Genomic DNA, 16,528 nt, shown 5'->3' with positions numbered 1-16,528 from the left:
GAGAGAGCAAGCATCCCCTCTCACTACTGGAACCCTTCAATTTCGAGCCATATTCTTCCATTTCTTCCCCTTTTCTCTTATGGAAAAGCACACAAGAGCTTGACGAAGCTTTCGTCAAGCTGCCGGAAATTTTCTAAAACCACACATCATCTCACAACCACATCCAGAGAGAGCAAGTATCCTTTCTCACTACTGGAACCCTTCAATTTCGAGCCCTATTCTTCCATTTCTTCTAATTTTCTCTTCTGGCAAAGCACGCAAGAGCTTGACAAAGCTTTCGTCAAGTTGCCGAAAATTTGCTAAAACCACCCATCATCTCACAACTACATTTAGAGAGAGCAAGCATCACATTTCATCCCTGGAACCCTTCAATTTCGAGCCGTATTCCTCCATCTCTTCCCATTTTCTCTTCTGGCAAGCCATTCCAGAGCCTGACGAAGCTTTCGCCAAGCTGCCGAAAAATTGGTCAAACCACCCACTTCTCCTCCCTCATCTCTTCCTCTCCCCCCCCCCCCAAACAAATTCTCTCGAAATTCTTTCTCCCCTTACTTTGAACCCCTGTTTCTCATAGGAAATCTAAGCCCTCTCTCTGTTTAATGCTAAACTCATGAATGCTTAGTTTTCATGCCACAAGCTTCTCAAGCCAAACCATATATTTATCTGTAAACAACTGTTGGTTTTGTTGGTGAAGGAGACCAAAGTGTTTCTTAAGACTCCACAATCATTTCGAAACACTCTTAGGGTTTGATTCTTGAACTCAAACATGAGGGCAAGTCCACCCATATTCTCTTTACAGCAGCCCAGACCCATCTGTAGCTGTCGGAATGAAAAAGCCCCAACAATATGGAAGACAATTTGTCATGAAATTTAACATTTGAATAAAATTATGTGCATAGATGTATTCCAACCAATTTCTTTAAAAACTTTTAGAAAACAAAGAAGTTGACTTGCGAAAGGATTTGTGTTGATCAATTAACCTCTTACCCAAGGAAAAGCAGCTGACCCATCACCCAAGAAAGAGTGAGGAGCAAGAAGCCGATCCCTACAAATTCATACAGTCATTCAAATCCAAAGCATCCAAAACCCGATATCCAAATCCCAAAACCCAAATCCTTTTTCCGTGAAAGCTCAACTTTTGAAAGCGCAAAAGCACTTTTGGCAACAATGGGCATAATGGGAAGCAGCTTCTCGTTTATATTGGGCTCAGTGTTCGGCATCTACGTTGCCCAAAACTACAACGTCCCCAACATCCAGAAGCTCTCCACCACGGGCCTCTTGATCGCCAAGCACATCGAAGAGACTTACCGGAAGCCTAAGAAGAGGGACGACGAGAACCAGAACCAATAGATCTCGCCGTACGACATCGTTCCGAAACAGGTTCTTTTCTCGTAGTGGAGAGTGAGGCGCATCTTTATTTCGTTGGGAATATATATGTATTATTTTTCCTTTTTTAGTGTTGGGTTTTGATGGAAATCTGAGCCTTTTGCTTTTGGTCCCAGTAATGGATGTAATTTCCGTTGTGAATGTAGTTCTTTTCTCCGTTTGGTTGCTGAGAAAGTGTAGGAATTGAAAGGAAAGTTTTTGGGATTTTGTTCAATTTGCTATTCAATTTGGAAATTTGTTCAATGTGCATAGCTACCTTCCTAGTTCTTAATGCTAATGTCTGTTCAATGATTGGATTCTCCACAATTGACTGAGAATTTGCTTCCTAATCCTCCATTCATGAGCCTTGCATTTTAATCATCAAAACCTATTACAAACCATGTATTCCTATCCAAAAAATAAAACCATGTATTCTCACATAGAGAGTGATAATCTGTTAGCTTTTCTGTGGTAGCTTTGCTAATGTATATTTATAAAACTACTGACAGAAAAACCAGGAATAAAAAAGTAAGCATTTTATCATGGGAAGGCATCAATTCGAAAATAGATACGATCATGCTCTATAATTTATAGTTTTCCTGCTAGATAAAATCTCTACTACATCTGTACATTAGTTGCATATATCAACATAAAGAAAAATGTAAAGCAGAAGTTGAAAGTTGCCTCAGCTACTTTTGTAGTAACATGTGAATCATAAGCTGCCTCTGTTGTAAGCTCCAGGATTGTGCATTCTATTCAATGTTCACATAGAAGTCACTTGAAACAGAAGAGGCTGTGTCACCCTCTGATGGAAACGAAGAAGGGAAGGCCAAAAGGCTCTCCATCTTGTGCAACAAACGCCACTCATCAATGCTTGAAATCTGGCGAGGGTCCATACTTGGGGGAATTCTCTGGTGTAGATTATTCAGAATGTTTTCAGTTTTACCAAGAATGTGAACGGCATGCCTCACACTTTCCTCCCTCTCTTCAATGGTGCTGTTAAAACACTTCCTCTTTATAGCCAGCTTTAAATTAGTGAGACAAGCAGCCAGTATGTCAGATATCATGACAGTCAATGCCTCAAATAATCTCTCACCTGTCTGGTTGAGGCTGCCTTCATAATTCAGCAGAATAGTTTGACTTATCCTATACATGGAATTAGCAGCCAATTCCTTGACAGGCCATTTTGAAGGGGTATCTCTTAAACATACATTTGTAGTCATTTGCTTCTTTTTAGATTCTTCAAATATGAATTTTGCAGTTTCAGCAAGTCCTTCAAGTATCTCCTTTGAGCTCTTTCCATGAAGTGACAATTTACGGAGATCCACATCTAGCCATGTATGATAGAGATCAACTCCTAGCCACACCATATTTGCTGTCTTTCTGATGTTGGTAACATCCTCTTTAGAATCCAGGAAATTTTCAATAAAATTTATGTACCCGATCCCTTCGTGGACACCACATATCAACTCTTTTATTGAACAACTGCTGATGTTTGGAAGTGCAAGAGCAATACTAGTTAGTGTTACAACAGGTAGAGCCCAACTGTTTGGTGGTTCTTCCAAGTCTAGACAGGGAACCTTTTCACTGTCGAAATCTGCTACTCCTTTGAATCCTTGTGAAAAGGTTGATTTCTCCAACAGTTTAACGATATATTTAGGCTCTCTTTTCTTTCCCCTCTGAAACCAATGATCTGTAGCATCACAATTACTTCTCATCATGTGCTCAACCAATGCATTCTCACCTTCAAGATGCAGAACATAACAGCTAAGATCTAGCTTTTGGTTTGGCTGTGACTCTGGCCCTGAGTCGTTAAAAACAGTGTTGAATTTGAACTTCTTCTTCCACTGTTTGCAGAAGTCGCAGCATAACAAGATCCTACTTACAAATAAAATGGAAACGAGCCGAATTGCTTTACTCATTATGACATTCCCTGTCTGCATTCCAATACACAAATCCACAAATTTGTTTCTTGTGTCATGAGCAAGTTTCCGGCAGTGCCTATTTTTGATTCTTATTAAGGATATTGGGCACTCTTTCAACTCCATCAGTCCCTGTGTCCAGTACTTTTCGACTTTGAATTCTCCTTTGTAGGTGGTGTTTCCTCTTTTTGCACACCTGAAATTTATGGCGACGAACCATCTAGATGCAGGACCAATTGTACCAACTGCTACTGCAGTTGTTTGTGTAGCAAGAACCAAAGTGGTTGACCACCTGTAGTCAGACTCACCGCTGCAAAATGTAAATGACCAGGGCATCAAGTAAGTCCGAAGCATGGCTTCTGCTAAAATCATGGTACTCAAAAGACAGATTGCTCCAGAAGCTGTGCACGTCGCTGAGCGCCCCATCACAAACTGGGGACTAGAGGTATGAGCCATCATCCAATGTTTCATCAGATGTTCTTTAAGTCTGCTAGCCACTTTTTTACCAGTTTCATTTCTGCCTTCTTGCAGAGCTAATTGGTACCTTTTATTGTACTTGTGTTCTAAATAACGTTTAGATGTGGGAATAGTTAAAGCAGAGAAATTCATCATGATAAGTAAAATAAGCATGATGAACATGATGAAAACATGCTCCTTGCAGAAAACAAAGATTGCACCAGTAGCTAGCTGAATGCAGATATTCACGATAAGGGTAATAACCAGTATTCCAAAAGCCATCCACATCCCTTCCTTAATCAAACATGCTTTCACTTTCTCTATCACACTAGTATTTAATTAAGTATAAACCAACCTTGTTTTCATGCACACTTTCCCTGTCAAAAACACAGTTATATATTGAATTAAAAAGTGAAATTACTGTCATGAGTCATCATGGCTGAATTGGTACAAGAACGGCCTCAACTTGATTGTGTGCTGTGCAAGTGTGCGCGTTCGCGTGCTTTTTTTGTTTATTCAGACGAGCAAACCTATGAGACCTGCATAACCATAGAAAACTTGAGCAGATGATATCAATGCCAAAACCATTTCATAATCATGATACAGACACTTGAATTTGAAGTAGTTAATGACATAACAATATTAAATCAACATTTCTTTTAAAGTTTAAGAAAATTTGTCAAGTGATTGAGTGATTAGATAATATAAGTAGCCTAAACTCTTTTTTATGAAAAAGAAACCTGAAATATTTCAGTCCAATAGAGAACATTAATATGCTAAATCTGAAAAAAATAATGAATTGAGTACCAAGTCATTTCAAAGGGAAAGGAGGCATATAACATTCAAATTCGCATGTTAAGAATCATAAAGTACAGATAAAAGTTGAATTGGCATACTAGATATAAATAAAAATCAACTTAAGATTAATGGCCAAGCGTCCCTTGGATTTTTGAGGTGAATGGCCGAAGCGAAAAAGAAAGAAAAAAGATTGGGTTTTCATTTCTTATGAGAAAGAAAGAAAAAATATTTTTGTTTGGCGTGCTTGTGCCAAAGAAAAGGTGGTAGTCATCACCCAGCCTTTTGCTTCCATCTTTTACAGATGCTTTGCCACTATATCTTTTCCAATCCAATCTTTTCAAGTTTCTTTTGTTGTTTTATTTCTCTTTTTTTCCTTTCTTGTGTTCATGAGCGTAAGAAAAACGCGTTCCTTGATTTCTTTTATGCTAAATCCCAAAAGTAAGCACTCATGAATGTCAAAAGTCGTTTAAATGTAGGCCCCAAATAAACACCCTAAGAGTTCTCTCCTTTTGTGATCTTATTTTCTCACTGAGGCCCCATGCATGTTGGTCCAATTTTCTTTTTCTTTGGACCATACAACTCAATGGATCTTGGCTCCACAGGCCCCTAATTTGGACAATTTCAGTGGCCTACAAAACAGAGGTTTTCTTCTTTTTATCACCTATTCTATTTTGTTTTCTTATCTTGTCTTCACCAAATTATGTAAAGTCATTAAAGGTCAACCTAGCATTTCACAATCGATGTCTCTTTCACAATCTCTCTCTCTCTCTCTGTCTGTCTTTTTCTTTGAATAATTATTGAAATCCACCAGACTGATCCACTTTTCTCTTAAGTCAATCCTCAACAAAATAACCTTTATTTTGTTAACTCTCTTTTTTCTTAGTCAATCCCTAATAATACAAGAAAGCTGGAAAGGGGAAAAAAACAAACAGGCACCCATTTACAACCTTACTTCACAAGCATTGGTATTGACGTAGTTTTAGTTTTATATATCATAAGTACAATATTTCTAGCATAATTTTGGGCAGTAAGGTAAGGGAGGACCTTACCAATTTCTCGAACCACAAAATCATATCAGTCTTCATCCATGTCACTAGTAACAACAATAATGTAACTTTTGTAAACATCATCAGCAATCAGTAGAGTCTGGTGCGCAAATACTACTGAAAACAAATTTATGTATATGGTAAATGTAATGAAAAACTCAGTGCAAGTCCAGTGAAGGAAAAATATTCAAATGTCATGACCATAGAGATATGACACACTCAACAATGTAATATACCAGTTATCAACTATCCCGGTTTTTCTACTTAAATAAGTCAAAGTGATAAGAAATTCGTATAAGGGTTTACATGACTACATTAGAAACTTGCTTAGGAGAAGTGAAACCCTTCTTTGTCACTCTTTCTTTCGGCTTATGGATGGGGAAATGTCTATTTAACCTCTAGTGATCTTATGCTGTGAACCAGAAATATGGTCTACTTTCGGTAGTTGATGATCAACTATTTGTGGACATCTCTCTCTCTCTCTCTCTCTCAGCAGACTCACAGAAACAGTGATGCAGAAATAGTGAACTATGTCGACATGTTTAAATGACAACAACATAACAGATAACGAAAGTTGATAGCCACACACAGTAAACTTGAGTAGATGACTCAGGACTTTTGAGTTAAAGATGAAAAAAAAATTTCTTTGAAAGAGTAGAGTTGGGACAGTAATTATGTAGTAAAAAAGAATTAAATAGTAACATTATTTGCAGTTGAGTAGAAAAACTAGATGATTTCCATTTCCCATAGAGACGTGATATTACTATATTGAGCATCCAAACCATCCTCCACCATCATCTTTCTAAAGCCAAAAATTGTTAATAAAAAGAATACGGAATCAACTACATAAGTAGAAGTTAGAACCATCAAAATACCAGTAAGATCTTGTAAGGTGCACCTAACAACTAATAGAAATTGATATAATATGATTCTAATTATTCCCTGTTCCAGTAACAAACAAACCCTCCTAACCTTTACTGTGCTTGTGCTAAATTTGTGATATTCTAGGCTTGTTTGTAATTGCTGAATACTTTTAGTACCCAGTTAATATAAACTGGAGCGGCTCGCATTTACAGGTAGAAAAATGCAGCTGCTGATGGACTGCTAACTATGGATTGGAGCTAGAATTGGGCTGCACTATCTTGAATGTTCTCACTCCACTCCCTCTATTATTGGTCACTTACTAATTAAGAGAAGACCTGGTTAGAGTCCGAAGGCCCAGAAGTACTGTGAGTTAGTTCTTTTGTTGTTGGGCCTCTGGCCCCTATTCAACCAGAAAAAGAATAATGCAAGCATACACAGGTCAGCATATCCAATGTCCAAGAAAGATTAGAACTGTGGTTTCCCTTATATAAGCTTTATCCTATTCTTTTCTCAACTCTTCCAAACAACAACAGCATACTGATCAATTCACACTTTTGTCCACAAAAGAAAAAAAAAATCAATTCACACTTATTACACTTATTTATTCAAGAAATATATAGACTGAGAAATTTTCACATTTATTGATTTGAGGTATAAATTAAGAGCTCTGCTTCTATTTCCCAATCACATACTTGGGCTATATAACATAAATAATTACCAATCTGATGCAGGTAGACACACTTAAATTATAAGTATCTTGTCTAGTTACACACCCCTCATCACTTAGCATTGAAAAAATTCTTGCTGATTTTGTTATTACTTGGTCCAGCGAAGCGAAAAAGTAGTGTAAATTTACAGAAGACAAACATAGAGAAGATAATTTTCAATACATAAGTATTATTTCTGAACATAGTTGCTGAAAAAGCTCTTCCGCTAGAAAGACTACAACAGCCCCCACTTCCAAATTTATAAGAAACCCATATAAACAAGTTCGGGAAAATGTGATCCTGAGGCTGATGTTCCCATAATGTTTATGCCGAGTCTGGAGGTTCATAACTTTATTTCCTAACCGTTATCAATCCCAACTCTAAACCTCCCATATCATTCCTCAAATTGTTGGTCATAACGACTTTTACTTTACATAGGTCCTCAAAATGTCAATTTCCCTCATCCTTCACTTGAAATGAGAATTTTCATTATTAAAACAAGGTATTAGCCATAATGTTATCTCTACGATTGGCTGGTACCTGCTATTTGCTTCTTTTATAAAACATATATGTATGATATAATAAACCACACTCAAGTGTATTTGGTCCTTCACAATGACACTAAAGACACCAAAAGTTTTTCTGAGTTTTAGACACCAATTGATGTGGCAGAGGACATAGCATTAGGACCAAATATAAGCACTCATTACAAGCTTGTGTACACCAACAGAGCACCCTAACACACTAATATTAATTGCTTCTCCATATGATCCTGGCCCTCAATTCAATTGGAAATATACAATAATGCAAAAACCTAAAGCTTCTTTCTTTCTTTCCTTTTCTGGCTGCAAAAGTGAAAAATAACAAGAAAATTTCCTAATAATAGATGTTGATGAAATGCAGAAAGGCAAACAACGGTACAGCTGAAACTTCACATTTTGATGAAATGCAGAAAGCAGAAATCGCGTAGATGACAGTATAAATTCATATGCAACAAACAAATACATTCGAAAATTTCAGAGAGAGATCGAGAGAGATAAGAGAGATGAACCAGGTAATGTAATGTGATTGCCTCCCTGGTGGCGGTGGCTGCGGGAGAGGCCTTGGTTGGTCGCAACTTCCACCTCCCTCCACTGTTGTGGACTTCGGCTGCAAGATGAAGATGCCTGAACTTAAGAGTGGTTAGGGCCAGAAGCATTCACTTGTAGTTTTCTTCTTTTGTTTGGGCTTCAGCCCACCCATTAATCGAACAAAGACAAAGAAAGAAAGAGAGATTCCTATAAGAAATGTGGAGAGGCTAGAATGAGGAGGGTTTAGGGTTTAGGGAAATGGAGGTAAATAGTTTACTAACGTAGTTTGAGTTTGAGATTGCTTTTTTAGGAAACACTTCTGTTTATAAATACTTTTATTCAAGGGCGGAACCAGGAAGTTTTCAACGGGTGGGCTAGCTAAAATTATTAGCTTAAAATTTAATGATATATATATTTTTTTTGTACTTACAATTACTGTAGTCTTTCTAAAAATAAAAGTAAACATTAAATCATATAAACCACGCTAGTTCATAGTTCCATAGACTAATTTTCAATAAGTTTTAATATAAACCAAATAGGGTTTAACACCATAGTGGATTGACATCTAAGGGTTTTTATCTAAATTGACATTAGGTCCCTTCATGCATTCATATCATACATGAAAAATTGTTTTATGTAAAAATATTGACTAAGTATGAAAAATGGTTTTTAGGAATAATCATTTTCTCAAGATAATTTTTGGCGGTTTTTATTCCTCACACATCAAATAAGAAAACTTGATTTTATGGGATTTTAGTATGAAGTATATATTGGCTTAATGAGCCATCATTTTTAGCCTAAATCGTATTTTACACTAAAACCGATTTTTCATATTTTGATTTGGTGGGAATTTGATTTTCTAGTATTTTTATTTGAATCCAAATGGGGGGTACTTCCTTATTTACATTGTAAACTTAAGTAAATGGAGTAATATAAAAATAAATGAAAGTAAAATATTGAAAATAAGTTAAATACATAAGTTATATATATTTTTTCTTAAAAAACCACACTGGGCTACAGCCCACTGTAGCCCTTAGTGTGGTTCCGCCATTGCTTTTATTGGAAGAACGTGCAAAAAATACAAGTGTTTCCCGAAAAGTTCTTGAAAGTGCCTTCATGAAGAAACATCGGGCACATACTTCTTCACAAAGCGCTTTTAAAATCCATTAGTACTTTTGAAATGTTATGTCAATCACAATGATATGTGCTTTTGATTGTCAGAAATTACTTTTAGCGATCATTCCAAAAGCATTTTCAAACGGGCTTTAATTCATAATAATGTGTTCTATGTCTCTTTAACAAACCAGGTTTTGATACATTGGTCACATAAAGAAATGGAGTGAAGCACTCTAAAAGCGACAATACTGTGTGATATACATCGCCACATGGTGTTAGTTCGAGACTCCTCAAATAAATAGAAGCCCAAATTCATGTTATAGCCCCCCAACCAGCCAAGCTATGGGAAGCTAATTGCCAGTCATGCTACATTAGGTTGATTGATCGCATGATATTTTGATGCAGTTAGTGTGACATGACTTGATGTGGTGACCTTTTATTTATTTATTAGGTTTCTATTTCCCTTTAGTTATTATAGGTCTCTAAAATTAACTAATTTAGGGCTCACAATAATAGAAAAAGAAGATAATTATAGACTTTAATCCGAACACAATCCTTTGCCTTAAAACTCATATAGCCCATAATGTTTTGATGTTTTGATGTTTTATACAGTTTTAGGCGATAACACATGCTTGGGTCTTGCCTGGGTGGGAAAATCATAAAGAAAGACGATGGCGGCTTAGGGTAGCATGAGGAGGGAGAGAGGATGACATCGTCTAATTCCTTTATAAAAATAAATAAATAAAATGAATAGGGTCATATCGTATCAGAAATGGTATGTGGTCACCTAAATCTATATGTACAAAGTAAAAGGTAGAGAATGGTGAAACATTCAAAATACGAGAAAATGTCTTTAGTTAATGCAAATATTAAGAATTAAAAATATTAATTAAATAAAGATAATATGATAAATTTATATTTTTCATATTAAAAAAATTTAATAAAATTTAAAACAAATCAAATCATGGGTCCTAGTCTTAAAAAAAAAAACCAAGGGGGGTAGTATCCAATAATTTGGTTTATATGTGTTGAGGCCCAAAAAATCCAAGGTTGGGCCCAAATATATTCTCGGCCCAATGCGATACCTTACTGAGAAGAAACTCGATTTAGGCACGCGAAAGTTCGTCATACATGCTTTGCATGAGTCACGATCCATGTGCCACGCCAAGCAAATATTTAACTTGTCACGCTAAGAGTTGTAGCGAGCCTATAAAATGCACCGGCTCTATGAACCCATGCTAATTATCTCGCCAAGCACCATTTTGGCCCAACCATAGCCCTTACAAAAAGGCAAAACTCGAGCGTAAGCACGCCAAATAGCATGCCACACCAAGCGGAAAATCCTTATTTTTGCACCAAGCTGCACTACGAGCTTAAGTGGGCCCCAGCCACGCAAATGCCTGGGGCTTGCTGAGCGGATTGTGGTATGGATAGTTACGAGCATTCACGAGATCCATTGATGAGCTAAGAAGTGAAAGTTTTGGGCTACTTGGGAGCCCCAAAACTCGTGCCCATTTCTTGAGCCTAAATATGTGGGTAAGCATGAAAGAGAGAACAAAAAAAATAGCCCATCACCTTAGTAAAAAATAGCCCATTACTTTAGAAAATTGGCCCATCCCTTTAGTGAATCAGCCCATCACATTAGGGAGTGGCCGAAGCAACTTAGAAAATATCTGAAAGTTTCTAGCACATGTCCAGAGACAAAACCACGATAGACCATCTGAAAAACCAAAAGGTATTTGCATACGCATGTTGTTGGGAGTCTGCAGCACATGACCAAAGACAAACCCAAGACAGACCCTCTAAAAACCAAAGGATACTTGCGCTGCTGGGAGCAAGACACCCTTCGAACCAACACCATTACCCACTTCTTTCTCCTACTAGCTCTTGTCCTAAAATAAGGGAGGAAAGAAGGAGACAGGGTAGCCAAAGAAAGGAGATTGCCACAGGAACGGTTGCAGGAAGGCTCTAGAGCCTCCAAAAATCTTGTCTCCGTGTGTTTGGACTGAGGAGGATTTCACAAAATAGGGATGAATCGAAGGGAGAGAAGAGGAATGGAGGAGGAGACTTGGCAGATTTGGGAAGAACCAACTAGGGTTTCTTGGGAAGAAGGAGCTTCTAGCGCCTATAAAAGGGGGCATTTCCTACCCATCAACACAACCACATCCAGAGAGAGCAAGCATCCCCTCTCACTACTGGAACCCTTCAATTTCGAGCCATATTCTTCCATTTCTTCCCCTTTTCTCTTATGGAAAAGCACACAAGAGCTTGACGAAGCTTTCGTCAAGCTGCCGGAAATTTTCTAAAACCACACATCATCTCACAACCACATCCAGAGAGAGCAAGTATCCTTTCTCACTACTGGAACCCTTCAATTTCGAGCCCTATTCTTCCATTTCTTCTAATTTTCTCTTCTGGCAAAGCACGCAAGAGCTTGACAAAGCTTTCGTCAAGTTGCCGAAAATTTGCTAAAACCACCCATCATCTCACAACTACATTTAGAGAGAGCAAGCATCACATTTCATCCCTGGAACCCTTCAATTTCGAGCCGTATTCCTCCATCTCTTCCCATTTTCTCTTCTGGCAAGCCATTCCAGAGCCTGACGAAGCTTTCGCCAAGCTGCCGAAAAATTGGTCAAACCACCCACTTCTCCTCCCTCATCTCTTCCTCTCCCCCCCCCCCCCCCAAACAAATTCTCTCGAAATTCTTTCTCCCCTTACTTTGAACCCCTGTTTCTCATAGGAAATCTAAGCCCTCTCTCTGTTTAATGCTAAACTCATGAATGCTTAGTTTTCATGCCACAAGCTTCTCAAGCCAAACCATATATTTATCTGTAAACAACTGTTGGTTTTGTTGGTGAAGGAGACCAAAGTGTTTCTTAAGACTCCACAATCATTTCGAAACACTCTTAGGGTTTGATTCTTGAACTCAAACATGAGGGCAAGTCCACCCATATTCTCTTTACAGCAGCCCAGACCCATCTGTAGCTGTCGGAATGAAAAAGCCCCAACAATATGGAAGACAATTTGTCATGAAATTTAACATTTGAATAAAATTATGTGCATAGATGTATTCCAACCAATTTCTTTAAAAACTTTTAGAAAACAAAGAAGTTGACTTGCGAAAGGATTTGTGTTGATCAATTAACCTCTTACCCAAGGAAAAGCAGCTGACCCATCACCCAAGAAAGAGTGAGGAGCAAGAAGCCGATCCCTACAAATTCATACAGTCATTCAAATCCAAAGCATCCAAAACCCGATATCCAAATCCCAAAACCCAAATCCTTTTTCCGTGAAAGCTCAACTTTTGAAAGCGCAAAAGCACTTTTGGCAACAATGGGCATAATGGGAAGCAGCTTCTCGTTTATATTGGGCTCAGTGTTCGGCATCTACGTTGCCCAAAACTACAACGTCCCCAACATCCAGAAGCTCTCCACCACGGGCCTCTTGATCGCCAAGCACATCGAAGAGACTTACCGGAAGCCTAAGAAGAGGGACGACGAGAACCAGAACCAATAGATCTCGCCGTACGACATCGTTCCGAAACAGGTTCTTTTCTCGTAGTGGAGAGTGAGGCGCATCTTTATTTCGTTGGGAATATATATGTATTATTTTTCCTTTTTTAGTGTTGGGTTTTGATGGAAATCTGAGCCTTTTGCTTTTGGTCCCAGTAATGGATGTAATTTCCGTTGTGAATGTAGTTCTTTTCTCCGTTTGGTTGCTGAGAAAGTGTAGGAATTGAAAGGAAAGTTTTTGGGATTTTGTTCAATTTGCTATTCAATTTGGAAATTTGTTCAATGTGCATAGCTACCTTCCTAGTTCTTAATGCTAATGTCTGTTCAATGATTGGATTCTCCACAATTGACTGAGAATTTGCTTCCTAATCCTCCATTCATGAGCCTTGCATTTTAATCATCAAAACCTATTACAAACCATGTATTCCTATCCAAAAAATAAAACCATGTATTCTCACATAGAGAGTGATAATCTGTTAGCTTTTCTGTGGTAGCTTTGCTAATGTATATTTATAAAACTACTGACAGAAAAACCAGGAATAAAAAAGTAAGCATTTTATCATGGGAAGGCATCAATTCGAAAATAGATACGATCATGCTCTATAATTTATAGTTTTCCTGCTAGATAAAATCTCTACTACATCTGTACATTAGTTGCATATATCAACATAAAGAAAAATGTAAAGCAGAAGTTGAAAGTTGCCTCAGCTACTTTTGTAGTAACATGTGAATCATAAGCTGCCTCTGTTGTAAGCTCCAGGATTGTGCATTCTATTCAATGTTCACATAGAAGTCACTTGAAACAGAAGAGGCTGTGTCACCCTCTGATGGAAACGAAGAAGGGAAGGCCAAAAGGCTCTCCATCTTGTGCAACAAACGCCACTCATCAATGCTTGAAATCTGGCGAGGGTCCATACTTGGGGGAATTCTCTGGTGTAGATTATTCAGAATGTTTTCAGTTTTACCAAGAATGTGAACGGCATGCCTCACACTTTCCTCCCTCTCTTCAATGGTGCTGTTAAAACACTTCCTCTTTATAGCCAGCTTTAAATTAGTGAGACAAGCAGCCAGTATGTCAGATATCATGACAGTCAATGCCTCAAATAATCTCTCACCTGTCTGGTTGAGGCTGCCTTCATAATTCAGCAGAATAGTTTGACTTATCCTATACATGGAATTAGCAGCCAATTCCTTGACAGGCCATTTTGAAGGGGTATCTCTTAAACATACATTTGTAGTCATTTGCTTCTTTTTAGATTCTTCAAATATGAATTTTGCAGTTTCAGCAAGTCCTTCAAGTATCTCCTTTGAGCTCTTTCCATGAAGTGACAATTTACGGAGATCCACATCTAGCCATGTATGATAGAGATCAACTCCTAGCCACACCATATTTGCTGTCTTTCTGATGTTGGTAACATCCTCTTTAGAATCCAGGAAATTTTCAATAAAATTTATGTACCCGATCCCTTCGTGGACACCACATATCAACTCTTTTATTGAACAACTGCTGATGTTTGGAAGTGCAAGAGCAATACTAGTTAGTGTTACAACAGGTAGAGCCCAACTGTTTGGTGGTTCTTCCAAGTCTAGACAGGGAACCTTTTCACTGTCGAAATCTGCTACTCCTTTGAATCCTTGTGAAAAGGTTGATTTCTCCAACAGTTTAACGATATATTTAGGCTCTCTTTTCTTTCCCCTCTGAAACCAATGATCTGTAGCATCACAATTACTTCTCATCATGTGCTCAACCAATGCATTCTCACCTTCAAGATGCAGAACATAACAGCTAAGATCTAGCTTTTGGTTTGGCTGTGACTCTGGCCCTGAGTCGTTAAAAACAGTGTTGAATTTGAACTTCTTCTTCCACTGTTTGCAGAAGTCGCAGCATAACAAGATCCTACTTACAAATAAAATGGAAACGAGCCGAATTGCTTTACTCATTATGACATTCCCTGTCTGCATTCCAATACACAAATCCACAAATTTGTTTCTTGTGTCATGAGCAAGTTTCCGGCAGTGCCTATTTTTGATTCTTATTAAGGATATTGGGCACTCTTTCAACTCCATCAGTCCCTGTGTCCAGTACTTTTCGACTTTGAATTCTCCTTTGTAGGTGGTGTTTCCTCTTTTTGCACACCTGAAATTTATGGCGACGAACCATCTAGATGCAGGACCAATTGTACCAACTGCTACTGCAGTTGTTTGTGTAGCAAGAACCAAAGTGGTTGACCACCTGTAGTCAGACTCACCGCTGCAAAATGTAAATGACCAGGGCATCAAGTAAGTCCGAAGCATGGCTTCTGCTAAAATCATGGTACTCAAAAGACAGATTGCTCCAGAAGCTGTGCACGTCGCTGAGCGCCCCATCACAAACTGGGGACTAGAGGTATGAGCCATCATCCAATGTTTCATCAGATGTTCTTTAAGTCTGCTAGCCACTTTTTTACCAGTTTCATTTCTGCCTTCTTGCAGAGCTAATTGGTACCTTTTATTGTACTTGTGTTCTAAATAACGTTTAGATGTGGGAATAGTTAAAGCAGAGAAATTCATCATGATAAGTAAAATAAGCATGATGAACATGATGAAAACATGCTCCTTGCAGAAAACAAAGATTGCACCAGTAGCTAGCTGAATGCAGATATTCACGATAAGGGTAATAACCAGTATTCCAAAAGCAATTATATTCATCATGATTTCGTTGTTTTCCATGGATCCAAGAGAAGGCATAGAGTTACCCATTACGGTGCAGATCAAGACAGAACTGCTAAGCTTGGCGAGCTGATCCTGCCGGCTAGGCATCGCAGTGTTTAGATCCACTGACAATTTAACTGCTACGCCTATCAAGGTCAAAGAAGTGGCATTGATGGAGAAGAACTTGCTAGGGAACCAGAGTTTCCAGTGTCGAAAGCCGTGGACGACATCTGCAGCCATTGCAATTAGGCAGGCCAGGGATGCTGCTGCTACATAGATGCCAATCCAAGGCATAGGAGCACTAAACTTGTCCTGGTTCAGGTTCCCATCGACGTCGCAGCCACCCATCTTCTTTCTCAGGTGGTGTTCTCTTGGGAGAAAAGCTTTCTGCTCTGGTTGTTCTGCTGCTGAATGTTATTTGATCAAGTATTGCCGGTCCACTTGGTTAGCCTTAATATCTTGACTATGTTTCGTGCCTTCTTTGATGTTTGACTTGTTTCCGGTCGGACCACTGCTGCCGATTATGACTGAAGATTATTATTATTTTTTTCCTTTCTTTTTTCAATGGTTGGACTTCTTGTTGAGAGTTGAGAACAGGCTAAACTTTTTTGTTATTTTCCTCCATGAGAGTCAAGTGGAGTAAATTCAGGCTTATCTCGATAGGACTAATCCGTGGCAGTCATACAGCTTTTATAATATATCAATCAAGGCTAACGTGCTTGCTTATGTCACCCAACATGGTTTGGAGCAGTTTAGACCACACAACAATGAGTAACAATGAGAGCATATAATTATTTTGTTTGGAAGTCATGAGAGTTAGTATAATTAATTATATTAAAGTGGAAGCTTTCGGTACAAATTCAAACCCTCTTGCAGGAATGAAAGCAGCCGTGGGGGCCCTCCTCAATCCACACTAAGCCGACTTATAACTACGATGCCTAAAGAGATGATATGAAAAAACCCTGCTACAATTGAATAGTC

At 38.3% G+C, this 16,528-nt stretch overlaps 4 protein-coding genes across 5 annotated transcripts; 2 read left to right on the top strand and 2 right to left on the bottom strand.

Annotated features, from left to right (window-relative positions):
• The first annotated feature begins 958 nt into the window (after positions 1–958).
• On the top strand, positions 959–2,185 carry LOC110771890 (uncharacterized). Its single transcript, XM_088253402.1, has one exon. The coding sequence runs from the start codon at positions 1,165–1,167 to the stop codon at positions 1,345–1,347; it is 183 nt and encodes a 60-aa protein (XP_088109528.1). The 5' UTR covers positions 959–1,164; the 3' UTR covers positions 1,348–2,185.
• LOC148294481 (uncharacterized) lies at positions 1,920–8,343 on the bottom strand. 2 transcript variants are annotated; one of them, XM_088253400.1, is made up of 3 exons: positions 8,207–8,343; positions 5,588–5,631; positions 1,920–4,279 (listed from the first exon to the last, which is right to left on the bottom strand). In XM_088253400.1, the coding sequence occupies exon 3, from the start codon at positions 4,026–4,028 to the stop codon at positions 2,115–2,117; it is 1,914 nt and encodes a 637-aa protein (XP_088109526.1). In that variant the 5' UTR covers positions 4,029–4,279; positions 5,588–5,631; positions 8,207–8,343; the 3' UTR covers positions 1,920–2,114. The 2 variants fall into 2 exon arrangements, with proteins under 2 accessions (XP_088109526.1, XP_088109527.1); XM_088253401.1 differs by lacking the exon at positions 5,588–5,631 and having other exon boundaries at positions 8,207–8,339.
• A 4,128-nt stretch (positions 8,344–12,471) lies between these two features.
• On the top strand, positions 12,472–13,698 carry LOC148294480 (uncharacterized). Its single transcript, XM_088253541.1, has one exon. The coding sequence runs from the start codon at positions 12,678–12,680 to the stop codon at positions 12,858–12,860; it is 183 nt and encodes a 60-aa protein (XP_088109667.1). The 5' UTR covers positions 12,472–12,677; the 3' UTR covers positions 12,861–13,698.
• Positions 13,433–16,145, bottom strand: LOC110771889 (uncharacterized). Its single transcript, XM_021976252.2, has one exon. The coding sequence runs from the start codon at positions 15,893–15,895 to the stop codon at positions 13,628–13,630; it is 2,268 nt and encodes a 755-aa protein (XP_021831944.1). The 5' UTR covers positions 15,896–16,145; the 3' UTR covers positions 13,433–13,627.
• Positions 16,146–16,528: the final 383 nt, after the last annotated feature.

This window comes from Prunus avium, chromosome 5 (assembly GCF_965620075.1).
Source record: "Prunus avium chromosome 5, drPruAviu1.hap1.1, whole genome shotgun sequence".
NCBI lineage: Eukaryota > Viridiplantae > Streptophyta > Magnoliopsida > Rosales > Rosaceae > Prunus > Prunus avium.
Note: the sequence above shows the minus strand (reverse complement) of the source record. Positions and strands in the feature narration are given on the sequence as shown.

What these genes read in the sequence shown, in the direction of transcription:
- LOC110771890 (XM_088253402.1), top strand. Translation starts at nt 1,165, where the DNA reads ATGGGCATAATGGGAAGCAGCTTCTCGTTTATATTGGGCTCAGTGTTC.
- LOC148294481 (XM_088253400.1), bottom strand. Translation starts at nt 4,028, where the DNA reads ATGTGGATGGCTTTTGGAATACTGGTTATTACCCTTATCGTGAATATC.
- LOC148294480 (XM_088253541.1), top strand. Translation starts at nt 12,678, where the DNA reads ATGGGCATAATGGGAAGCAGCTTCTCGTTTATATTGGGCTCAGTGTTC.
- LOC110771889 (XM_021976252.2), bottom strand. Translation starts at nt 15,895, where the DNA reads ATGGGTGGCTGCGACGTCGATGGGAACCTGAACCAGGACAAGTTTAGT.